Below are 27,126 nucleotides of genomic sequence, written 5' to 3' on the forward strand. Positions count from 1 at the left end.
TATTTTAAGGATGATTTTGTTAACATTTAAGCTACTTGATTTGGAATGAAAATGTGGCTCTCTTCCTTCCAAGTTTTGAAAAAAGCAAAGGCTAAAACTGCCCTTAATGCAATTCTTTTCTTTAATGATCCTTAGAAATAAGGAAGACGAGACCTTGATACAGACTGGCACATTTCAAAGACTGAAATCAGCTTTGTTTCTGGCAGCCATGAAAGTTTTCTGAAGAAGCTCTTTCTGCTTTGGAACAAACTATGCATGAAATTCCAGGAATTTTATGGACAGAGAGAAAGCCGATTCTTTCCTTTTTGATTATTTTGTATTATTATGCTGACAAGGAAAATTTCTGGAGCTTGATCTGGTTCTACGTCAACCCGATAAACCTTTCTAAGACATTGCCATGACTTACAGAACACAAAGAGTGGCCAAGGACCATAAGTTCCTGGGGCACTCAAAGGGCTTCTTTCTCAAACAGAGGGAACATAACATTAATTTGCTTGGAGAATATTCCAGTCATTAACCTAGATACAGAACACTCATTAATTTTCCTTTTTACTATTATTGCAGTGAGGTATAAATTCATGTTCAAGGCATTTTATGCTACTTTGCACATTTGCAATGCAAACCATTAGCACCGTGACTTCCACAACAAAATGTAAAGCTGCAGCAGTTTTAATGAATGAATCCATCACACGGTGTCTTTCAAAACAATTTTTATAATGGTCATAAATTCTAGAATTGCTATTGCTGATATTGGGAAAACTAAAATGAACAGGAAATTAAAATGTAAATCTGTAGTCCAATCAATAAACTAACAAACCTGAGGCAAATTTTTGAAAATAGTATGTTAAGTGTTGCTTTTTATTTTATTTTTTTTTTTTACTTCAGTGCATGGATTTTCTGACCCAGTATTGCAGTACAGTTCCCTCAGTGCCAGCTCTTTCCTTGGAGCAATACAATTCAAGACAATCACAGCATGAGATCATATTTTTGTCTTCTTGTGTATGGATTGGAGGTGAGAGAAAATTCAGTTTTGCCAAGGTAAATTAAGTTTCTTTCCCTCCTGCCACATTAGCATCGGCGATATTTGCATTTTGTTGATTGTTTACAGATGAGATGAATACAAAGACTTAACAAATAATCTAATTCTGCACAGAACTTACCCCTTCTGCTATCAAGAATACTCTGAAGCTTTACAGTATTTTTAAGGACTAGGTCTGACTCAGGAGAGAGAAGTCCTCTTTAAACAGCATTACTGTAGCAGAAGGATAAAGCTAAACAATGCTGTGAGCCACAGCTCCCCTTGCCACTGAGGAAAGATTCCCTGACTGGGTTTGAGCAGTAAGGGCAAAATAAAGAGCTGTACTCCAGGAATTATTTGCATGCTGGCTGCAAATTCCTCTGGCTCAATTGCCTGCAATATATCACACATGAAAAGGTTTTACACTGCTGCATGGAAAAATGTGTACTTTGCAATACGACCTTCTGGAGGGGAAAAAAAAAAAAATGGATGTGTGCCAATGTAGGAAATAATATTAAAAAAAAAAAAAAAAAAAGAGAGAGAAAAGGAAAAGACGACAGCAGGAGCAAATAAACCATGCTTACTTCTTAAAAGTGTTCTAAATAATATAAAAAAAACAACAGGATGGGATTATAAAATATACACACACATACACTACGCTACCTTCTTGTCATCTGCAGCATATCCTAATAAAGCAGCAAAAGTTTTAGAATGGCCAGAACTGACAGAAGAATTTTTTCTGCCTTCTTCTGCTCTTCAGCGTGGCTGATTAAGCTTTCACCACTACAATTGGGCATGGGAAACCACTGGAGTCCACAGCATGTATAAATTCATCACAATTCACCTGAGATTGGTGTGGTGAACACGCATGTAGCTTTTGTAGTCATGAGATTATGTTGCAAAACTGTTATCTGAAATAATTCCTGCAACATTTGAGGGTTCCTTCCTACTGAAATTCTGATTCTATGTACATTTAAGCAACAAATCTTAAAAGAACGCTATATTAATGTAAAAATGACCACGAAAAATCCAGAAAAACAATTGTTATGGTATCTATACTATGATAAAGCTTTTCCATATATTCTTATTCTGAGTTTGAAAGGTGAATATTTCAGCAATGCACTCTCTTTCAGGAGTGTTAGGTAGCATTATGATGAGCATATTCTCACTCCCAGCTTTGAAACTATTTCAGAATCATTGAGTGTTATTATGTTATAGTTAATAATGGAAAAGAATGTCTTTCATCTCCAAAAGCAATTTACAGCTTACAATAAACTGGCACATAAACTGTTCAGAAGGATCGCTTTGTGCATTAACTTCCCCTGTGCCTTACAAATATATTTAGCCATGACGTAGAGTCTAAACGTTGTGCTGAGCGGACCATAGAGCCTGATATCCTTTACTTTAACATCTCATGCAATGCAGAATCAAATGTGATGCATTAAATGTTAGAATAGGTCCTTAATACAGGGGCAGTATTTCAGAAATACAATGTGATTTTGAGTAATTTTCAGTGAAAGCTTTGTATTATCTTCCTATCCAAGAAAACAAGAATAGCATGTGAGGGACATTGCTGTATTTTGTTGGCTTTGTACCACAGAATTACTGTTGGAAGCAAACTTAAGCTTTAATTCCAAGGCCAGCTGTTATCTCTGTCTTCACAGCTTTAAATTCAGTGTTTTCAAACATGCTTAGGGAACGCTGATTTTTACTGACTGTTAATCACCTTAATTTATTTAATACTCTATCTCAATTCTTAAGACATAAAATGCACACGCAGGTGCCAGACGTCACCTGCCATCAATCAGTTTCCTTAATGCAATTAGTATATTGGTCAGGATGGGCAAGCAAGCTTGTATTTTCTGTGCCTGGGTTTTTTAATAGGAGCTTTTAAGTACCTGGAGTTTGTTATTCTTTCACTTCACAGATCAATGACAGCACCAGAATAATGCAATAGGTAGGTCACTCTGAAAATAAGCCTCCTATTTATTTCCATGGGAACTACAACAGCTACAAAGAGCACAATGACACTATTTGACAGAGCAAATTCTCAGCTACTGTTTTTTCCAACACAGTCACCACCATTAGCTATGCATTTTCACCAGCAAGAGCAAGAGTCTCCATGCCACACTTGTAACCATCTGCACCAGTGGAGGTGATCCAGTGTCACCACTGCTGAAATGCATCACCCAGCACCTCACTGTGCTCACATCCACTATTTAGTCTCCATAAATGTTCAGTCAATGAATGTCAGTGGATGCCATTTTTTTCTGCATGAAGAATTCAATGACACACCTTTGTTTCATCCACACTGTTATGTCAGACGCCATTCTGTCACACTGCTCCTCTGCTGCCATCTGTCATACGGCATTTAACAGAACATTGGTGAGAAGGTTCAACCTCTGCTGCTGTTCTAGCATCCACCTCTGACACTGCAGGCTATCAGCATAAAATAGGAGGTAAAATACTTTTGGAGCAGCCCTCTTAGATTACTCTAGATTACCCTTGCAAATATTCTATTAGGAATATGCACATATTGTTCTAAAGGGATTTCTATCGAAGTCTAAAAGCAAAGATTCTGGGGATTGAGGAAGAGATTTCTTTTTTTGAAGCCTTTACTTTTTTTCTGTTGCATCAGGTTCAGAATAGCATCCAATGGGAGTTAGCAGTGCAGGATACTGACAAATAAAAACAATATAATGAGTAGAAAATAACCAGTTTTCTAATGCAGATTAGAAGAAATAATAAAGGTTTTCATTTATTAATGAAGGTAACGCAGTATTACCTGTCTGTTTCCTGCTTTTTCTGTTTCTTACCAGAGCTGTGCACTGCTTTTGGCTTTCACAGCCACCAATAGAGCTGAAGTAGGCTTTTATTTCTGGAGATGATCTCGAGTATGCTCTCATTTTGGAACTTCTTCCATTTTAATTTGGCTGCAGGCAACTTTGTCAGTCTGAGCTCTATTGAAATCCATGGCAACACTCTCAATGACTGAACCTGCCTATTGTGACAGCTGTCCACCAGCTCCCTACCATTCTGCTATTAGTCATATTGTTACTTCAGATCATTTCTTAATTATTATGCTCTTTCCATACATTTGTGATGACAGGGTTGCCATTCATTTATTTTTGTCTGTGACGGCTATAAGCGACTTGTCACTAGCAGCATTGTAACATATTTATACTGTTTTCTCCTCCATCTCTCCTTCTCTCATCCTCCCAGCTCCTTTCAGGCTCACAGCATTGCTTCTGTAGTTCCACATTTCACAGCCTTTTTGGAGGCCTGGGGCAGCATCCATCAGCAGAGCCATCTCTGTTGGCTCCCACCAGCTCCCAGGCTAGAACTCAGCAAGCCTGATGTAGACACACAGTCTTTCTAGAAACTGCATTTTCTCTCGTGTTTTCTTCCTCCATCACCATTCTCATCTCATCTCTCTCTATGCTCCTCTTTGTTCTGTTTTCCTTTGCATTTTTGCCTCTCCACTCCTAAACAGGTTTGGTTGTAACACTGCTGAAAAATGTAAGCTTTCTTTAAAGTCAAACATAGGAGACCTGGAAAAATTTGTAGCTTGAAGCACACCATTAATTTTATCCTTGTGAAGAAAACAATATTTGCATAATTGTTGGTCAGATATTTTTTTTTCCACTAGTAAGCTTCTGCAAAATAAAGGCTGTACCTAAAGGAACAAACATTTGCCAGTACTTTTGGTTGGATTATTTCCTCTTCAAAAACAGCATATCTACCATAACAGCTCCTGCTTTTCAGTTGCCTTCATAGCCCAGAGACCTGCTGCTGTCACTGAAAGCCCACAGAAATGTGTGAAATAAAGCAGTGAATGTTGCCAGCATTGTCCTTACCGGGCTGCAGGCAGAGGTATTGCTTTGCACATGGCTCCTTAAGCTCCTCCTAATGGATGAAAGCAGGGAAGCCCAAAAAGCTTCCTCTGCATCTGATGCTCACTGTATGAAAAAATAAAATAAAAATTAAAGAGAGACAGGACTTTACTGCTATTCGATTTGAGGCTACTTTTCTTGTAAGAGATGCCCCACTGAAGAAGGTGTATTAATCTTTTGCTACTGTCAACACTTAACTGCAAATTTTCAAGAAGCTCCAGCTAACACAGACTACAAAATTTCTTCACAATTTGATCTTGTTGATCTTAAGGCTTGCCCCATCTATTGCACTCAGAGAATGCAATATTTAGAAGGCGGCTCTGCTGAATTCAACTAAAACACTTAGTTCAGCCACTTCATTTGTACATAAAAATTGTATGTTTGGAGGTTTTATTTTGGATAATTTTCCATTTTCATCCTCATTGCAGGTTGCTGAAGTGACAGAAATTTTTGTTTTTAAACTGAAGCCACAACATTCATGTGCTCAACAGCCAATAAAGCACACTTGCAGAAACTGGAAGGCCCCATCTCGGCCCTGACCTTACAGCTGCTCTATTGACACATGGACATTCTCCACTCACTCAGGGTTTTGTGTATAACATATTGGTAAGGCACAGCAGCAGTCAGCAGAGAAGCCTGGCCAGCAGTGCCAGTTTTGCAGGGGCTTTAGTAAGTTGCCAGGTTAGTAAACACCAGGTATGGCAGTGTTAGGCTGATTTCCTCACCTCTGGGCTTCAGGACCACAGCTACTGCCATTTGGGGTCTGCCTGTATAGAGGGGGTGTTGGTGGCTTTGTATTCCAGTAACAAAAACTTCTCATACTTCTGGATTTGCTAACCTCATCACTTTCAAAAGTTAAGTCTTCCACAGAAAACATTTTATATTCATAGCCACCACCCCTTCACATCCTCCTCCATCTCCCCAGATGTCCCTGCACAACCCTGGAACCGAGAAGGTATAAACCAAATGCAACCAATTAAAAAAAAAAAAAATCCCCACACTACAACAGGTCCTTCAGTTTTGGAAAGCAGGGATTAAACATTCACAGTGTGTTGCTTACATTGCAAGCTTCCTTCATGCACTGTATGTGAGTTTTGAAGTATAAGGACAATTTCTCACAGGTAGCCACTGATTAAGATTCAGAAACAGACAAACAAACACTGAGTTCTATAAACTGAAAGCAAAAAAATGCCCATCCAACAATAAAAATCCACTGATCCTTCAGTTTGCTTAAGGGATGTGAAAGAGCAGCAATACAACATACAAATCAGAGCTACAGCGAGCAGCGCTGTGTTAATGTGGAACTACTCAAGTACTTAACATAAAAGTGAAAAGCCTTCCTTTCAAAAGCTGACATATTTTCTAACCTACAGAAATTTAAAGCCAGTAATTAACATTTAACACATTCTGCTAACCCATCTTTACACATCACCCATGAGCAAAACCAGTAATACAGAAAAGCTCTTTTCTCAATAAAAGGGAAAATATTTGTACCTTCATATCTTCATCATACACTGATGCAATGCTTGCTTGCATGGAAAACAAGAAGTTCCCTTACAAAATTTTTTTTTTTTTCCTTATAAATGCTTTCTTCAAAAGATGTCTACGTAATTAAGCACAATTTAAAGTCTAAGTACTTTTTAACATGTTTCCCTGATAATACATTTAACAGCACTCTGACCAGGTGGATGTACTATCCTACATATGCTGGTGTCATTTCTCTTATAAGCCATAAAGCTACCTGATTTAGCTCTCAGAACCTGAGAGCTGTCAATTTGACCATGAAACAGATGATTTCTCATGTACATCTCTTATTAAAATCAATTCCTTATTAACACAACTTTTTTTTCTGCCTGAATCTCCACCCTCGGTATCACTACTGAACCTCTATTAGAGCCAAAAGCTGTGACATGCTCATTGCCCTCTGCCTCCAAAGCCATGCCACCAGCTTCACAAAGCATTCTTTTGTCTATCATTTGAGGACAAACTTACTCTTTTATTATAATCCCTATCACCAACTACTGCAGCCTCCACCTTTTCTGCAGCAAGCAAAGCAGTCTTAAAAGAGATTTTTCTCACTTCAGTATTATCTACTCCCCTTTACGTATCTGATCATTGAATGATTGTTCAACAACTTCCTTTTTGTCTAGCTTCAACAAGCAAAATAAATGTCTATGGTGCTTTTCCACTGGAGCGATCCAAAGGTTTTTACATAAGGTTTAATTAAAAACCTCTGAAAATAAGCTTGTTTTACAAGCTATTAGAAAAGAAGATGAGGAACCTTGAAAATTTTGTTTCCAATTTCCTTACACTTAATAACTGTGCTTTTTCACAGCTTAATAACCTGTCTTCCTCTTCTTTTAGTTACGTAAATTCCTTTATTTAACATTCTTCACGTGAAACACAAGAGAAGCATGTAGTCTGGAAGTATCAAGGCTATGCATCTGCTTCCATTACTGCCTACTTAGCACAGTTTATTTCTCAGTCTCATCAGCGTTTAAGCCAAGCTTTGAAACTATGAAGTATTACATACAGGATTAAAACTGAAGGCAGCTTCAAGACAGACTGAGTAAATATTTCCACCCAAACTTATGGAAAAGATGCTAAAAGCCAAGGACAAGCTGCTTCTGAAAGGCATTTGTTTTTACCCTAAGCCATTCATACCTTATTCATATCACACACACACAGAATTTTCAATAAAGCACAAAGTAACTTGACTTATTTGCCTTAGTATAGATATTTGTAGCTATGAAAAACAGCATGTATGCTTCATTAACCTGCAGAGATGCAAGGTCTGGGCTATAACCTAAATAAGGAACCCCAATGATTACACTGGCCCTAATTGCAACACTCAGCATGGAATTATGATCAAGCCACCTGGATTTTGACTTCATAGTTGAAAATGTATTTTTGGCACCAAGGGGAGCCATCAGCTAATACAAGCTTCAACAGCAACTCAAACGGCTGTCATTGCTCCCCTTCCTCCCCAGTAAAGCAGTGAGTTGTCTAAAGAAGTTTAACAAGCTTGTCCAATAGCTTAAAATGTACATATTTTAAATGTATTTGGACATTCAGTTCAAATTCAATTTTTCTGGAGATACTTATAAATGCACATCTACACACGGGGCAGTTCTGAGGTTGGTTACAAACTAAAAGCTAACTAACTCTCAGCCAGTGAAACAGCCCAGCAATTAAACTCAGTTATGCACTCCTCAAAGCATCACTTTGACAATTCATGGACAGAAACTACTCAGAAGAAGCAAGAATTCCACCCAAATCCTAGTAAAACTGTCCTTCAAGTGTTGCTTGTATACAAGATCAGTTCAGGCTACCAAACCAAATGGTAGGGAGATGCAGTAGAGCTTGCAAGCAGTAACTAAATGTACCTGGATGATCCTTGCATTGTAAAACACCTCCTCTGAGTAGTGAGAATGTCAGAGCCAGTCCTGTATTCAAAGAGTATGATGAACAGTAAAATGCACAAGAGAGGAGTTTGAACTGGGGACAGTAGACAAATGCAGGCAGCCCAGAGACATGTATAAGCACTTTTTTGCTATTTAATACAAAGGGTTCCAGAAAACTGGGTAACAGTTAAAGGAACAAGTAAAACCCCCAACCATGATCTACAAACTCACATTTGTCACAGCATTAAGATGACACAAAATATGATCCTGTTTGTATTGCTAAATCAGCAATTTAAGTAAACTATAATGATAACTGAAAAAAATCATTATATTGCATTTCAAATAAAATAGTTTGACTAATGTTGTAGATAAATTCTAATTTAAATGGAATTGCAGTGCAACTACATGATTTTAATTTTCAAACTACACTTTATTGTGAAAGACTGTACAAGTTGCTTTTAAAAGCCAACAAAGCTCTATAGAATATAACTTCGTTTCAAACAAACTCCAGAATTGATGCAATTAACTGAACTACTTGTATTGTCTATTTCAAACACCAAATATTTCTTTTGACTGAAACTGTCACAGTTTTTCAGACATGAAGTAAAATCACGATGACGTTAAATGCAATAATATTTCATTAAAAAACCAACAAATGAAGGCAAAACTGCTGCTGGGGAAAATACCATTTATTACACTTTTAAATACAAATTTGAAATGCATTGTGGACACATCTTCAGAGTTACACGTCAAAAACAAAAATGTACAAAGCTGTGCTTTGCATCGCTCAGCAAGATGCAGCTGGCTGCTCCCCCAGTGACATCAGCAGCCTCACCTGCCCCTCCTTTGCTCCTTCCCATTACACTCAGCCACCAGACAGAAAGAGGGGTAGAGAGACCCTCCACAAAGCCCTTGGTTGGCCAACTGAGACACCCCTGGCAGTGTCAACTTCAGGGTCCGGGCTCCAATCTAGATGGGATGAACTGTAAACATGCTCAGCCTTGTGGGGAATTTCAAAAGAAGGCCCAAGGTGTCTCTTGGAGAAGGGATGAAGAAAAGGCTTCTCTCCTGCAATGCAGGAGAGGCAAAAGAAAGAGGAAGGAAGGCAAAGGCTGAAAAATGCAGTAATAATCGAGTCACTGATAAGAGGATACAGAGACAGAAGACATCAGCACTCTATCCAAAGCAGTGATTGCTGTGCTAATTTGGCCCAGTCTGGAGAAACCTTTTCTACTGCTAATGGAGCAAATTTGACCCTTTTAGTTCATCAGCTATTCTTTTATTACAAACAGAATGAGGATTATAAGCGTTTGATATGGATGTGTCAGAATTTAATTAAATAGAGTTAGTTTGTTAAGCAAACTTGAAGACTTTTATCCATTCTGTTTCTCTTTGTGCCTGTACTGATTTTTTTTTAATGCATCAGACTCCTACTGCATACAAAGTACATGCAAAAGTCATCACTTTGGAAAAATACATATGTAACAACAATTAAAGTTTTCTGAACCTAATTTAAAAGGCTTTATATCTTTTATATTTGAAGCCTGTGGTGTTTTCATTCCTTTTCCCTGTCACTCTTTTCCATCCTAAATACCCTATCTGTACTGTAGGCACTAGTCAAATTCATTTTTTTATTAGACATCTTTCACATCCATCTGCTAAGAGAAGTGGAAATATATTGCTTCCCTAGATACGTGGGAATAACTTAGTTTCACACGGAAGAAACTGTTCCTCTAACCTACTTGTAACCTACTGTAGGGAACCTGCTATAGCAGTGGGCTAGACTTGCTGATCTCCAGAGGTCCCTACCAACCCTGACAGTTTGGTGATTCTACAGTTCTGTGGAGATTGATGCTTCAAAAGAAATTTAAAAAAAAAAAAAAAAAAAAAAAAAAAATCACAAAACACAAATCACAAAACATCAAAAGTTCATCCTTGTAGGAAGAATAAAGATAATAATGCATACAATCTTTTGCTTGGCAGATTATCTCTGTTCCATCCCTGCATACAGTACCTACAATTTGTAAACAGTCTTTAGAAGCGTTTAATAGCTTTAAGGAATGTGTAATCACAGTTCATATGGATTTGTCCACTGAACGATAACGCTACACAGTAGTCTCATGTTTCCATAACCCAGTTCTAATATTACCAGTACTGTCTGCAGTGAGCAAGGGTCCATCCTGGCCACTGCTTTTAAGAGGTCCGTTCTGAATGGCTAAATTTAGGCCATAAGATTTTTGCTGGTTTTCAAGTTCAACCACTATCGGTTTCCTCAGTATATCTTTTTTGTTGTTGGCAGCTATTGTTTTTTCAGTATTTCTGCTGCTTTTTGGAAGCGTACTGCAAGCATCACTGCTATCTTGTTGGGACTGGTTATACTGACGTTCCCGGTACGCCAAATAGGCTCTCCTGCTCCTTGAATGTCCTTCACTGTTGCTTGGTCGGCTTTTAGGTACACCATTTTGCACACTTCCTTCAACACTTGTAGGAACATCGTACGCATATTCCCTCAATACTGCAAGCCTGCTAGCACGGTGCCCCTTGCTTCTGTTCTTGTGATGCCGACTTGGGTGCCCATTTGTCCGAAACTGTACCTCTAATGGAGCTACGTGCATTTTGATATCGTTATCCACCGAATGTTCAGTGAGACTGTTATCAAGCTGAGGCCCTGTGTTTAATGGTAGAGAAGTAGAGTGGCACTGAGCTGCCGCAGCTTGTAAATTAGTTAGTTTACAGCCTTGAGAAGAATTTTTTAGGCTTGACGCACTTTTATTTGTGCATGAAGATTCTGCACTACTGTTGGTGCACTTTGGGGTCTCCCCGTTGGTTCCACTGGAACTGGATGGCTGAACATTCACTTGCACAGAATATGTACTCCTTCCAGGGCAGCAAGTTGTTATCCATGCATGCCTGACATCTTCCCTGTTAACACAGTGATGCACCATAAGAAAGGCGCTGAGGCTTAAACAAGTTGCCCCAAAAAAACAGCTAAAAATCAGGTCCATAGGATAATACAGGGAAACGGACAGAGCTCCAAAAATCCACAGAGCAATGTACAACAGCAAAGTAAGGCTCACTCCCATAAGCTGTGCTTGAAAGCTGTGCTCATTCTCTAATGCAGATGTGGACACTAATGACACTGACAAGGAATCTTGATGAGTCAGTTCCCCGTGTTCGTTGGTAGCCAGACGCTGCTGTTCCTCAGCTGGTTCCTTAAGCTCATATTTACGTTCAGGGTGCCGTTTTAGTTGTATGAATATGCTGAGAAAATACATGCAGTTTATGAAAATTATAAAGCTAGCTGGTCCATAAAATGCTCCTAAGCTAGGTTCCCAAGCCATCCAGCAACTGGAAAAAAAAAAAAAATGAACACAAAGTCAAGACAAACACGTTTTCCTAAGTGTCTTATACTTCCATTGGTTCAAAATGGTACCTTGGCTGCATTACATTTTCTGAAGCATTCAAATCGCAAGGAATATACAGAAAAGCACGACTGAAAGCTTGTAACAGAACTGTCAGTTATATGGTACTTACTAAGGTGCATTAGGTCTGCTGCCATAATTTCGGATGTTTGCTGCTGCTGTTATTCCACAAACTATGACAGGGATTCCTCCACCAATAAGGTAGAACCTAAAAAGTAAAACTAATATATCAGTGATTGTTTAAAGGCAATATTTTATTCAGTAACCCTAGAGGAAAAGAGAAAGAGCTTTCCAGGAGTTGTGTTTGTGCTCCAGCAAAACTTTTTTTTTTTTTTTTTTTTTAAACTCTTCTACACCACAGTTTTTCTCTCCCAATGTAAATCCACTCCTCCTTCAACTTCTAACTTCCCTCTGAGGCACTAAGCATTCAAGGTACATAAAGTTAGAAGGGAGATGCAATAGCTGGCAGTCAGAAGTTATAAATTACTACAAAAGAATATATACACTTAGAAGGAAATAGTTCTTGAAAATGAATTAAGATGAATTTGTTTAATATGGATACTTTTCTGAAGATCAGCCACATGAACCGGCCATTCGTTTTGTTTTAAAAGGACTGAAGTTGTAGTATACATCTCCTGCTTCCCTCTGGCAGTGTTAATGCAAAATGCACGCTTTCCTACAAATGAGGGCATATAATGTTAGAGGATCTAGCTTTAACTTTTAATTCCAGTTGTCATGAATTCATCTTGAATTAGTTAGTGGCAGATCAATAACTGCAAACAATCATTCCAATCAATGCCACTAAGAACAGCACTTTATGTTAATCCTGTCAAAACTCAGATCAAATTCAGATCAACATGCACTGAAAACTATTTTTGTGGTATATACATGGGTAGTTACATGGTTTGTAATAGTACATAGTTTGTTTTGTCAACAACAAATATTCATTCCTGCAGTCTTGAATTTGCCCATTGCATTACAAACTATTTTGTCTTAACATAAAACAAAACAGTCTAAAATGAACTGAAGTCTTCCTTGGAGGTCCAGGTAGACTAAATATATTACTCAATTGCCCAGGCCAAGAAGGATCATGTTTTGTCACTTGTTTATAAACTGTCACAATACAGTTAACAGGAGGAAGACAGACAAAACAGATGGTTGTGGCAGACCTTACTCCACTTATCTATCATTACAAATTACTAAATCACTGCCTCAAACGTCTACCACTATTCAAACAGCCAGTTTAACTTGGTTCTACACAAGACAAGCTATTATTAGTGGGGTAGTGAAGTAACATGGATTGTTTGCAGATTGTAGTTCAGTCTGCTGTACTGAAGGATCATGTTTATTTACAATCAGCCTTGAACTCCTCTCTACCCTCTACCCAAAAAAACCCACACTGAATTGATTTCAGAAATCTTTTTTATATTGTTTATGACCTGTGACAAAGCTGCATGCACTAACACAAAGAACAGAGGTCATCATCAACAATAATATCTTACATGCAATGAACAAAACACAAAACAAAGCTTATCTGTGCTAGTGGGAAGGATGATTAATGGATACAAAATCCATTTCTCAAAAGGTACCCCCAGGAACTGAAGATCATTGTGTATGCATACTGTCTACCTACCAACTGCAAAGTGAACTTTTTGTAAACACAAAGAATGCAAAGCAGAATAATTTGCATATGGATATACAGTTTTCTTCTCATTTATCATATACATCTACTGGGGTTTTAATTTGTCCACTTTAAAATATCCTTTGTTAACCTGAAAAGGCAGGTGAGAAGAAGAATCTAAGTAGCACGAAGACAAATTCTGAATTGGTTGTTTTGCCTCTTTCCACTCAAGAAACAGGAAGACTGAAAATCACCAATGACTGGTTCCATACAAACAAGAAACTCCTGCTCAGAAGTCCCTGCCCTCTGCTACAACTGGGGAGGCTTTTTTTGAGCACAAATATAATAGGCAATTGAGTGAAGAAAAATTCTTCCACAGCTGCTGAGCAAAAATATCACACATTGACTCAGGAAATCCTGATCTGCAGACAACAATCTGAGAATACATAATGTATGTTCTCCCTGTTCTTGTACTTCTCTCCAGAGCTACTGATGAGGGTCCAAATCTGAAGAGGTGTATGTTTGTGTTTACATAGAGCTACGTCTGTGAGGCTGGTAATTTTACTAGAAAATTTTCCAGAGAAAGAATGACATATAGTAATAGCGGATGGGGAAAAAAAATTGCAACAGATGTTAAAATGCCCATTCAATATTGCACTGGAAGGCACACATGATACCCTACAATAAATGGAACAGATTCTTCTTCTTAATATAATGGACAAAATTAAATAACGCAATGGGAATGCTCAGTGGTAGCAATACTAACCTTCTGGCTCACATACACTGTAATTCTATATGTTTGTACATTGTACTGCACATTTTAGCTGATACTTAGAAAAATGGTTCATGCTTCTGTATTTCAAAACTAAGCTTTCTAAACCCTTGCCTGTGTAACTAATCAAAGTTAATCAATGTCTGCCACCTTGTGGAGAATTCGAGCTTAGCAGTTTTTAATTAATATCTGGAGACTCAGTGAGCTATGTGTATAAGTTACATTCATGTTTACTATTAGAAGTACTTCATAGGGGGAATTTTACAAATTAAACGTTTGCCCCATTTCAGAGATTTCAGAAACAAATATTCCAAAGAGGAACACTTTACAAAGAACACTACTTTTATTTGATAATGACATTTTTGGAAAAATGTATTAAACTATACTTAAATGCAAGTCTTTGTTAATTTTCTGGTAACAGTTCTCCCCAGTCATTTCCCTATGACAATTTAAAGGAAAGTGTTCCAACCTAAAGCCATAGTCAAAACCTCAGATGCACTGCTGAAACAGTAACATAAGATCAAGCATCCTTCACCTCATCCTCACTACCAACTCTTGGAAACAGAGCAGTCTGGAAGAGGCTTGAATGGCACTTGGAAAAAAATGCTATTGATTTTACAATTTCCAGTCAGAACATGAGCATGGTGATCTGGCATTGTTCAAACAACAGGCTCACCTCAGCATTGGTCTGGGTGGAGGTGGTGGCTCATCAGTATCTTGACATCTTTTTGCTTTTTTGGTTACTTGCTTGTAAATATTACGAGATGTCACTCCCAGCCACAGTACTGTTGCAAGAGTGGAATAATGGAGAATTATCCCAACCTTAAAAAATAAAAATAAACCCCTAAGCATTTATAGCTTACCAAGCTACAAAATTACCATTTACTGTATGATTGGCATAAAACTTGAATTTCCAAAATTTCAGTTCAAGAAAAGACAATTTGCTACAATGTTTTCAACCCTCAATCTAATAATTGCAAATTCAAACAAAAGCACTAGGGAACATTACAGTAAAGGATTAGAAACTCTTAGGAGTCACTGGAGGAAAAGAAAACACTTCAAAAAATTTCCACTGACATTGTTCCAAAGAAGCAACTGCGTAACTGAAACATGGCAACTGAATGATAGATGGCTCAATCTCAGAAGAACAATCATCACAAAAGAGAAGACCTGATAAAAGCTGTTTGTTTAGAGAAAGCACAGGTATTTCACTTCAAACACTTCTCATTTCCTCCTTTTAAGTTATCCTGAGGCACTAAAAATAATTATGTTTCTATTTGCAGAAAGCAGTTTTTATATGGTCTGTAAATGTCACATACTTATTACAGAACTGTTATAGAGAGCTGTAAGTCTCGAAAATAAAAGATAAGGTAAAACAACCACTGTGAAAGTATTTCTGGCTAAAAAGATCTGCTGCTCTTATGAAGTATTTTTCCAGTTTTCAAATAACAGATTCTTATCTTTAAGGTAGAAAAATGTGATTCTTCGCCTAAATTTAGCATTCTGATGAAAATGCCTATACAGTACTGCTGTTCTGTAGGAGGCAAAGGGGTGTATATGAATATAGTGGTATTAAATGTACCTGACTTTTTCAAAAGACATTAAGCACAATTCCAAAATGTTCACTGCTATAACAAATAAACCTCAAAATACTAAGTTTTCATATTTAAAGTTTCACTTTCCCTAGCAAAATAATGGGAGAGTTAAAATCTTAACATTATTTTCTGGAAATAATTTCAACTTATTTTCTTTTGCTTCTGTGTTTACTTACTGCTTGGCAAATGCTGGCATTCCTGGTCTGAGTTACACCTCCAATGAACATCACACACGTCAGGAAAATGTGAAAACTCAGGTTAACCAGCATATGCCAGCTTTTCACACTGATCCTGATCAGACTTAAAATTTAAAAAAAAAAAAAAAAGTTAGACAACATAAAAACATAGAGCACAGCTGCATTATCATCTTTCAGAAACGAAATATACAGTCATGTTAAATGAGATGTAATTACTGTTAATGACTGTTTGACTACCATGCATTTTGCAATCAAACAAGCTCTGGACTTCATTACAAGAAATTAACACGCCCTCCTATTAACCAGTTTAATAAAACTATTTTGGCCTTGAATCAAAAAAATGTCAGGATCCAAGCTTTCATGTCAACACAAATGTAAAAAGTAGAACATTATTTAATTTCTCTGTCGTTTTTGAGAGTGGTCATTTCCATCACCACAAAAGAAAAGAGAATGATTAAAGAAACCCTAAGTTACAAGACACAGATTATCACACCAAAAAGAATAGATGAAATAGCTACTTCCTTAACAGTTTGTTTGCATCAACAAATTTTATAGGAAAATATGGATACAGATCACTATGTCATGTTCAAAACAGAAAGAAAAGGTTGTTGTAAGCACTAAGAAAGCAGTTTAGTCTTTAATTTTATTCATACCTGTGATGGTATACATAGCTGACTATGATCATCAAGAGGCACATTAGCAAAACCATTGCAGTGGCATAAATTACTGGATGCAAAAGATCAGCTGGCTGTGTATATAATTCAGCTTCTGTCAAGTCCTGACAACAAAACCAGAAGTAACGTTAGTCCATCTCCTTATTCTGTAGCAATGACAGAGGGGAAAAAAAAAAATATATATATATATATACACACACACACACACACACACACACACAGAGAATTAACAGGAGCCCTACAGATAAAATGCTATGTCCCCACTGTCTCCCCCAGTTAGTTAAGGTAGCTCACAAATACCTCCTGTTCTGGCTGAATGTTATAAACACAGTCATATTTTAAAGCACGCTTAAATGTCATGTATGTAGGAATACAGAGACAAGTTAGCGGTTCTGACAAAAGCAATTTTATTATTTTTAAAATGTATCTAAGTTTGTATAGTGTGTAGAATAACACTGTGTTCCAGTGAAGATTAGCATCTACAATAACTTGGACAACTTAAGAGAAACCACCCTGAGCAAGTTTGCAGATGATGCTGAAGTGGGGGAGCAGATCAGCAGGCTGGAGGATATTAAGGACAGAGAGAAGCGGGCTGGGAAATGTCATGAACTTCATCAAAGGAATAGCTGAATGTTCTGCATCTGGGATGAAATAACTCCCATGAATGCAACAGTATGGGCTAGGTGCTGGACTGAATAGAAAGCAAGGAAAGAAGAACCTGGGGGTGCTGGTAGACAGAACTTGAAAACAAGTCAGCAGCATACACTACAGCCCAAGGCCACACTTCACTGTACCAGTGAAAATGACACACAGATAAATAGAAGCCATTCCCCTCTGCAGCCACCTGTGCAGAACTGTACTCAGCTGGAAGCCTCCTAGCACAAGACAGACACACACAGGATGGTGCAACAGGTGAAGCATACAATGGAGGCTGAAAAGGCTGGATCTCTGAGAAGAAAGATGGGTCAAAAAAATCAATATTATTATATTGGACTAGTTATTCTAGTAAGAAATCTCATCATTATATGGAGCTATCGACTGGGATAGTACGAAGATGACGAACTTTCTGGAGCTGAACAGAGAAGACTGAGAGGCAATGGTTTCTTATTATGAAGCTAAAAAATAAAATTCTATGTAGAAGGTACGTTTCAGCTCAAGTTGAAACAATTTACTAGGATTGTTTCCCTAATGGTAACAACTTTGAAAAATGCTTCAGTGTCTTCTGACACAGAATGAACTGCTTTTTCACTGGTATTAGGCAAACATGTCTATTTTTTCCTTTCTGGAATAGACCATACATAGAAACATATCTTCTAGCTACAAATGGCGAGTCACTCAAACTTCAAGAGTTGTGCAAATTTCAAATGCCTGCTGAGGAAAGGATAACAAATTCAGCCTTCACAAAAAAGAGAGAACATTAGGAAGAAGCTTCAGCTTGCTTTGGAGAAAAATCACAGTGATATACATTCTATTTTTAAGGTTTAGATGAGTAATCTGATTTCATGGACAGGAGAAGAGTTCTTGAATCAACAATTACCATTAAATTAATTACAATTAAATTAGAGTTAGCAGTATATTCACTACTCCTTCAATTCTTTCATCAGAATATAAATTTGTTATTGCTAAGTAACTCACCAACCTCGATACAAATTTGATCAAACTGCTGTTTGATTTTTATATATATATATATTTTTTTTTTTTCCATTTGTTTTTTTTATTCACCTGGAGATCCTTAGGACCACACTACAGTGACAAGTATGAGCGAAGGTACTGTTACACAATTGAGAACAAAAACCTTAAGAGAACTCCAGTCACTGCTTCCAAGCTGGTGGCAGGTAGCATGATGCCACCTACCATTTATTATAAGTGTAGAGAGCAAAAGCTACAAAATCACAAAATTTAAAATGAATTTCTAAAGTGTTTGAGAAAATTCAGCTGGACCCAATGCCCACTACATCAATGCAACTCTGACCGCACTGTCAATTTTTCATCATATCTACTAAAAAGGAGTGAGGAAGCAAATGTTATTTCTGAGCTAAACTGATCATAAATAAAAATTTGTTTATAAAATGTCAATAAAACAACAGAAGAGATGACATTAAGAACGCTAGGGTGTTTACAGCCTAGCAGCAGTGGGTTTCTTCTCCAGAAGCACTGCTTTTACTTTCCTCTCCACTGCAGGATGAGAAGTATATATATACTTACACACTAAGAGTTCTGATGAGTCTCCTAGTTATCTGTTCCATTATTAAGCAGTAGTTCAAATAATTTCAAAACACATACAGATTTCTATAGCTCTATCTTTCTAGATCACCAGATTAAAAAACCAGGCACTCAAATACAGCTCCCTTATCAGAAAGGAATTTACATTATGTTCTGAAACGTATACAGATATACAAGTACATCTGCTTTTATTTTAAATAGGTATAGAAGAATAAATAATTAAATAACTCAGGTTATTAGCCAGAAGTCATGCAGCCAAGATGATGAATACTGCTTTCAGACCCCTGGCTGCCACTCCTGTTTATGTATTTGATGTATTTGTTAATGATAGCTCTAGAATTAAAAGCCAAACTTCTAAAACAAAAATCCAAAAACTTCTTATAAGCCACTGATCTGAATCCAGGCTTATGTACCACTATGAGAGTCTATTAAGAAAATAGGCTATTGTGGCCTTTTTAAGTTTTCAGTTAAATAATACACAGGCATTATGAAAACCATCTTCAGCAGCTACTTAGAGAACCAGAGGTTCTGCAGTATTTTAAACTATGTGCAAGGAACAGCTTAACAAATAAGATTTGGTCTTCCTTCTTTCACCTATCCTCTCCTCTCATCTCTGTCTAATGCTTTGAACATTACATAATATTTAAGGAGTTCTGAGCACACACAACGACAGACATTAGCAGAGAAGGATGAAAGCTGCCTCATACTCTTTTTTGACTTCTGATTGTCAGCAGTTTTCTACATGTCTCACAATATACGTAGATACTGATGCAATTGTGCCATATATAAATTTAGAAAGTCATTTACAGCTGCAGATTAAGTATGTCCTTCATTTTTCTTCCTCCAGATGGCAGAAACATGACCAACTTTAAGCAGAACTTCTCTCTGAATGTATACTATACCTACAGATGAAGTTTAATTCAGTTCTAAAGACAACAAATTCAGCAAGTTAGCATAATGCTTTTGTAAAGTTTTTACAATTTCACCCTGTTTCTTACTAGTTTACCACTTTTATGGCATCACATCTTATACACACTGATGACAGAGCAGGTCAACAGCCGCTGGCCATAAACTGGAAGCTTCCCAGGCCAAATTCCAAACTGAAGAGCTCTGGGAACAAAGAAGAAATCCTACTTCCTAAGTGAACAGCAGGGAATGAAGGCACCTCTCTCCCTTTTTATGCAGCTACCATTATATTTTAGAACTTGTTACCTATTAAAGTTGAGATAATGCTGTTTTAAACAACATTTAAAATGTTTTATTTTAGATAGTAATTATTTATTTGTTCAACTTTTCAACTAATTTCTTTTGGCAATGGACCTACATATTAGGAAGCGAGTAGCTTATTTGTAACAAAACAGCTACAAATTATGGACTAAAAAACAACAAAAAAACACACAAAAAGCCAACCCAACAACCTGGGAAGCATCAATAATGTTAATAAATTTTATCCAGCAGACAATAACAACTTTTCCAATATTACTTGTTCTTTATTTTGAGCTGTCATTATTAAAGTTCATAAAAGCACATATGATTAAAGCTCATTAGCATGATTTCTTTCCTATAGTATAGTACTTTCTGCCTAAAAGTTATTTTTATTTCAAATACTCAGCAATTAATCCCACTTCGACATTTTTCTTAAACCTCACCTTGAATGAAAACTTATATTTACAGAACTGAAGATTTCTTTGCCTTGTTTTCTTAATAAAGGAACAAGGGAATGCTTACTTTAATGCAAGAACAAAGAACAGTTGTGGTTCCAATACTTTTAAGTTCCAGAAAGAATATGTAATGTTAAGTATCATACCATTAAAACTGCATAGTTGCTGAGGGAGTAGCACTGAATGGTAGTAATGTTTTCATCAGACAGAAGAATGCGACAGCCATCAGACTTCCACCCTCCTTGTCCATTCAGTAGATCAAAGTCCCACTGAGCTGCAACAGCATCTGCTCCATGTGCAATACGCCTTAGTGTCACATTTATAGGAACATGGTGACTGGTTGGGTTCAAACCGTCTATGACAAAATAAACGCAGTTGCACATAAATTTCTCAGCTGGCCAAGTGCTAAAAAAAAAACTCTCATTTTTTAGACACGCACAAACTTGATGTAAATAAGTCATTAAAAGTGTCTCAAAGATCATAAAAATGTAATAATATAAAAAACAAACCTATCTTGGTGAGAATGACTGGTGTCACAACTGTACGACGTTTCCCATCATCAGCAAGGTTTGTTGAATTTCCTGTTGCTGGAAAAAGCTTTCCATTGCGAAATGCAATAAGCTGAAGCTTGTAGACAGACTCATCTGCTGGTCTGATTTCTCTTTTTTGCTTCTGGGTGAAAAGAGAAGCTGGCAGCTGGATAGAAGCCTCTATGATTGTATTCTAGAAATAAAGAGATTGTAAAAGTTTTAAAGACAAAGTGAAATTTTCTTTACAAACAACTCCTCCACCTGAACACTGTCAGAAATGAAAGCACTGCAACAAATTCATTTGACAGCACTTCCAAATAATCCACAGTAGAAGGCCCGAATCTATTAAAAGTCTTATCCCTTTCTTAAAAAGGAAGGAGAAGTGCTAAGACTCTGTAATTGCCTTAATTGTTGCAGCCGGTAAAGCTAAAATGGAAATCAGCAACTTGTTACAACAATTTCCATACTTCTGGCAACTGGAAGCAGTAACCAAGGCCAGGTGAGAACATATACATACAGCAAAGCACAATTTCCTGTAACTGCACATCACTGTCATAGAAAATGAAGCACTCTACCCAATAAGGCTTTGTTACACTGTACATAAACTACGGTAAGGGAGCATGCCTGTAAATTGTACAGAATTACACCATTATTTTATACACGGATCCTGCAGTGATGTTCAAGCCCATTAAGTGTAAAAGCAAATTAGTGTGCAAGCCATTCTATCATTGTGATACACAGATGTGCACTTGTGTGGGCACGTACACACCTAAAATGAATACACATGCCTAAAATACACATACTAATAACGTGACCCTTTGAAGTCCATGCACATGTACCATTTTCTAGTTGAATTAACACTGTATGTTGATTGATATGTAATTTAATATGTAATGAAGGAGAAAATACAGCAAAATAAGAGGCAATAACTACTATGACCTAGGGAGAATTTCAGTTTCCCTACTTTTGAAACACAGAATCTTTCCACTTAACATGTTTTAAAAAGGAAAACCACACCTATTCATTAAGAAGTGCGTCCGTTAAGAAATTATTCCAAAATCAAGCTACATTACTCCTTCTCATTTTAATTATCCTTTGTCACAGTCATTCTGGATTACATAAGAATGCTACTTTAATATTAGAAATTGCTTTCCAAGTGATTCATATTTATTATATCATTACAAAGATAACAGTGGGATAAACAATGAATATCCAACCTTTAAAGCCAGACTTGACAGCGTATTTGAAACATTGCACTTAAAACTTAGTTGCTTATCTAGATTTCCATCTGGATCTCTTCTGCCATAATCACTGAGTCCTGTACGGTCTGATGTAGCCACTTTCTGAAATACGGTGCACGTCATCCCAGTGAACCCAGCAGCCTTTATTACGTAAGCCTCAAGAGCAATATTTGGAGAATACTGTAAAAACAACAGCAACAAAAATTTAATAAAAACATATACATTACAGGAAGAATAACAAATAACCTGTAAGAGATTCTCAACTGTAACAGTATGCAAGAAAAAAACAACCAAAAAGCAATCCTATTCCTATGTATCTGGTAGGGAACTCAGAATATTTCTAACGTCAAGTTCTATTAAACAAGGAAAAATAATCAGCAAAACATTTTCTAAACAAATCCATACTTACAGTAGAATAAACTTGAGCTCCATTTGCAAGCCGATACATAGCAATTTTTTGCAGACACTGTACAATTCTAGTGCAAGCCTTGGATTCCCTTTGTGCCATCCACAGAACACGTTCATCAGCTAACATAATGTTACTTGCTATATCCACCATCACATCGCCAAGCTAACAGGGAAAAGAAATATGGTTATTTTGCATTTTCAATAACGTACATCAAGGAGAATAATCACCAGAATATGCAATACTACTTCTCAACATCAACACTCAAATATCACACCAATGCAATTTGCATATTTACCGTGCACTTACAGAATAAAAACATGAAAAATGCAGGTATTTTATTAAGATTCAAAGGTATAATACTCCACATTCTACTCTGCTAATTGTTTAAAAAAAACAATTTACAATCAAATTGAAACCTAAAATAAAAACAACCATAAATCGGCTATGGTATAGTTTACACATTGGGTAGAAAAAAAAGGAACAGCGTAATACAGGAAGAACTTGCACACAATCCTTCCACTCCTCTTCCTTTGGCTATGCCTTTCTTTGATTCCTTCCTTGCATATCATTAGTTTTACACCGTCAGTGTTAGGTCACAAGCTATTCACGAATGATGGCAAGTAACCACAGGTACAGAGTTGATTTCAAAGCCGCTAGTTACACTGTTATGAAGTTGTTGCTCACATATCTTACCTGGTCTTATGTATGACGAAATACAAACCAACAAACTGAATTCCTTTATGTACAAAACAACTATCAAGCATCTACACTGGATTTTTCGCAGCATTTTAGGAAGCGGCAAATGCTGCACCAGAAGTGAAAATGCATGTACTCTGAATTGAATGAAAAGCCATTTTCAGAGACTAAACTTTGTGACGAATTTTCTACATAAAGAATACAAGGTTACGTACAGAAAAGATCTCCCTCACATCTGGAATTTTTTTTTTTTTTTTTTTTTTAATTACCCTTTGTACTTTTAAGAACATTGCTAGCAAGGTTAGAACATAACAGATTGTTCTCATTTTTAAAAACCTTTTAAAGTAAGGGCAAAAATGCTAATATAAAAATATTCACTGTTTTAGGAACTGATTTTTTAGGAACAGAACCTATAGACATTAAAAACTCAAAAACTATCAAACAGCATTGTGCAAAATCTACAGGCTGAAGCACTTTTTGTTGAATTCTCAAGAATAGGTCTAACTTAATGAAGATGCTCGTTATTATTTTAAAATAGGTACCATGCCCTATACATCTACAGATGGTGTTTTTACAACACATTATCAGTGTTAAGATCCTGAAACCATAGGACTCCTGTTACAAATACTGTGTATTATTCTTTCACTTTAAGGTATGTGCAAGTTTTTCAAACTGCAATCTAATTTATGACAATCTACTGAAAACATTCTGAGTGTTTTCAGCTTCTTCTTTTCACATGAAAAAAAAAAAAAAAAGAAACATTTTACCATTTACAGTATTTATATTTCAGAATAGCCCACTGTAATGCAAACTGAAGTGACCACAAAATCATATCCACAGTTAAAAAGAGTTCTGCAGACACTAACAAGAAAGATGTCAGCCTTCCTAACTAGTAGAGTATTAAATGAAATTGCACTCACATCCTTTCCACAAATTAAAACAAGGTTGATATAAAATCAAACCAGTTAAGATAAAAGAACATCAAGGATATGTGTGAAATTACAAAAAAATTTAACTTTTTCTTCTCCATATCATTTATTACCTTCAAACACGCCAGATTGTGAAGCTCTCAGCTGTGATTTATTGTCTGTAGAAGAGAGCATCCTTATAATGTAACTAATGGCACAGCATTCTAAAATGCTTTCAGCTGAATACAAATATCAGCTATTTAATGAACTGCTTGTATAATTGCAAGATGTACCAAAAAATCGCAAGCTATGATTGTAAAAATGAATTGTAGACTGAAAATTCTCCAAGGAGTTCTATGAAGAATTTACAGCCAGCATTTATGGTTTTCTGAGGGGTGAAGAGGAAAATTTGGCTGTTTTTTTTTTTGTGCAAGGCATTGTAATCAACAACTGCCCAACATGCACTGTAGAGTGAGATCAATTTAAACCTCTGTTCAGCAGTGAAACAGAGAGTTCCTGCCCACCGGTGGGACTATTTCATCACTCACGCTTTTCTCCCCAACAATGAGCGTTCTCTAAGATTTTATTTTAATGTCTTATCTTATTCTTCAAACTGTAGGAATTCTGAAAACCTTAGAGATACAGCTCAATACTGAATAAAGACATCCTACCATGGTGGGAGGGGAGAACATAAGTCTTGTTTTATTCATTATTGAGAGGATCTCTGAGGCTTTCATTATTCATCTTTTTAGATAAGAACAGACCAATGAAAACCTGCGTGACCCACTCCATATTAAATAAAAACAGACTTACTGTACCTATCTCCCTGCTCCAGTGCTGACCAGAGGTGTTACTCACATTACAGGTCCAATGAATGCTGGATGATCTCAGCGCGAATGCAAAGTCTGTGACCATGGGTCAGCAACTTCAGAGACCTACTAAACAAACAAAAAAATGGGATAGAATCTGATAAACCACTAACTCGGTGCCTGCATCTACTGTTGAGAAGGCTTCACTGCTCAGAATACTTTAGGACACTGGTTATTTTTATGCAATGGCAAGTTATCCAGTTACCTCTTTGTACTTTTCTGCAAATCTTCCAAATTTCTCTATCATTTCAGCCACAAAAATAACATCCATCTTATCAGAAAAATTTGCTGCTTCAACAGTGTAAGCCAAAAGCTGTCTTGCTGTCGCCAACGCATTAGTGAGGTTGAGCGGCATCTACACAAAGAAGAAACGATGTTCACTTTTTAAAAATGCTTAAGCACAAGACAAAGGAAAACACTTCAGCAATTCACAAACCAGCATTTTCCCAAAAAGAATAACAAACCCCACAGGGATCACAGGAGAGTTCAGTTTAAGTAGCTAGGAACTACTACCCTATCTGTTAGCAACACATTCTCTAACATGCTGAAGAACCAAGACTTGCGGCCTTAAATTTTATTTTGTCTTATTGTCTTAGAAAGGAGAGAGATTATTATTATTATTATTATTATTATTATTTTTAACCAAGAAGAGCAAAAATGACAGTGCTGTTAAAAGCTTATTCTGTTTTGCATGACAGCTTGAATAATGTGAAACTCCTAAAACATGGTGTTTCATAGCAAGAAAAGCCAAAAAAAATTCTAACACACCACTGCTGTTGCATTCTCTTGATTCTATAATTACTAGAAGTGTTTATAATGGAAATTTCACAAAAAAAAAAAAAAAAAACAAACCCAAAACAGATTATTTCTGTGACAAAGCTCAATTGCTTAACTTCTGAAATAAGTACCAGGTTAAAAAACTCTTTACCACTAAACAAAACCTAACTCCAAAATACCTGAGCTAGCAGGGACCAAAACCAGCAAATTTCATATAGTACAGTAGAATGCTGTGCAAATGTTATCAGCTCATGTTCAGTTGCTGTTTATCCATTATAATCCAAACAAGAAGCATCTTGCCTCTCCAATTTTTGGTGTACATTCAGTCTGTCCCACTGTATTTGTAATCTGCCACATAAGCATAGCTGTGCATCAGTCCCTGCAGGTCTTAGTCCATATACATGGATTTGAATGCAATTAATGGAAGATTATTTTTTTCCAAAACACTACTTACAATTTAAATATGTGACTCACAGTTCGAAGTCATAATACACACTGAACAATGAAAACTTTCAAGTTCAGGTATTTTTTATAATTTCTTTGAACTTAAAACATGAATTTCTCTCCACCTAGAACTATATCCGAATAAAGGAAAAACATTAACAGTGAAATATAAACTTAGATTTTCTTCCATTTTAAATGTAGGCCCCTATTTGATTTAAATTACTCGGCAGAGTTCTAACGTTCAAAAGAGCTCATCAACTATCTTTGTATTCAAAGACTCTAATGATGCTTATAATATCATTAAAACATTTAATATGTCTCAGTGAAGTGATAAACTTTTGTGCTAAAAAGACTGCCAAACCTACTACACATAAAATGAGGAAGGCTCTAATGAGTAAAAATCAGTCTCAGAAATCAAAACATGGCACTCTTCTCACTTTGAGGAAAAAAATGGAAATCTGTTTCACTGTAGTACACACCTGTCCCTGTACTTTTAAAGCAGATAATAGAAACAGTTACCAATTCCACACATGGAAATCATACTTGTGCTTTTCTGAAACCAGAATACCATTCTGATACCCCTATTTTAAATTGGCAAATTCTTCTATAACCTGAGAAAAACTGCAGCTCCAAATTTGGGTGGTAATACACAGTCTATACCACTGCCCTGCTACAGGTGCTGCTGGATAAACTTCCAGGGTTAAAAAAAAACACAACCCAGTTTCATTAAAGCTCTCAGTAAGCATATAGTGAATCTTGCTGTGTCCCCCAG

At 36.7% G+C, this 27,126-nt stretch overlaps 1 protein-coding gene across 1 annotated transcript in view; it reads right to left on the reverse strand.

Moving 5' to 3' along the window:
* Nucleotides 1-9,680: 9,680 nt before the first annotated feature.
* ADGRA3 (adhesion G protein-coupled receptor A3) overlaps nt 9,681-27,126 on the reverse strand; it is a 54,367-nt gene continuing 36,921 nt past the window's right edge. The window contains exons 10-19 of the mRNA XM_042812607.1: nt 25,339-25,488; nt 22,661-22,822; nt 22,228-22,431; nt 20,990-21,203; nt 20,627-20,835; nt 16,576-16,700; nt 15,902-16,025; nt 14,807-14,952; nt 11,850-11,945; nt 9,681-11,663 (exon numbers count right to left, since the gene is read on the reverse strand). Coding sequence (XP_042668541.1) covers nt 10,421-11,663; nt 11,850-11,945; nt 14,807-14,952; nt 15,902-16,025; nt 16,576-16,700; nt 20,627-20,835; nt 20,990-21,203; nt 22,228-22,431; nt 22,661-22,822; nt 25,339-25,488 — 2,673 coding nt within the window. The 3' untranslated portion in view covers nt 9,681-10,420. The remainder of the gene's footprint in view (nt 11,664-11,849; nt 11,946-14,806; nt 14,953-15,901; nt 16,026-16,575; nt 16,701-20,626; nt 20,836-20,989; nt 21,204-22,227; nt 22,432-22,660; nt 22,823-25,338; nt 25,489-27,126) is intronic.

The sequence above is a fragment of the Centrocercus urophasianus genome, unplaced genomic scaffold (assembly GCF_019232065.1).
Source record: "Centrocercus urophasianus isolate 14NV4802_14NV808 unplaced genomic scaffold, USGS_Curo_1.0 seq_13, whole genome shotgun sequence".
Lineage (NCBI taxonomy): Eukaryota > Metazoa > Chordata > Aves > Galliformes > Phasianidae > Centrocercus > Centrocercus urophasianus.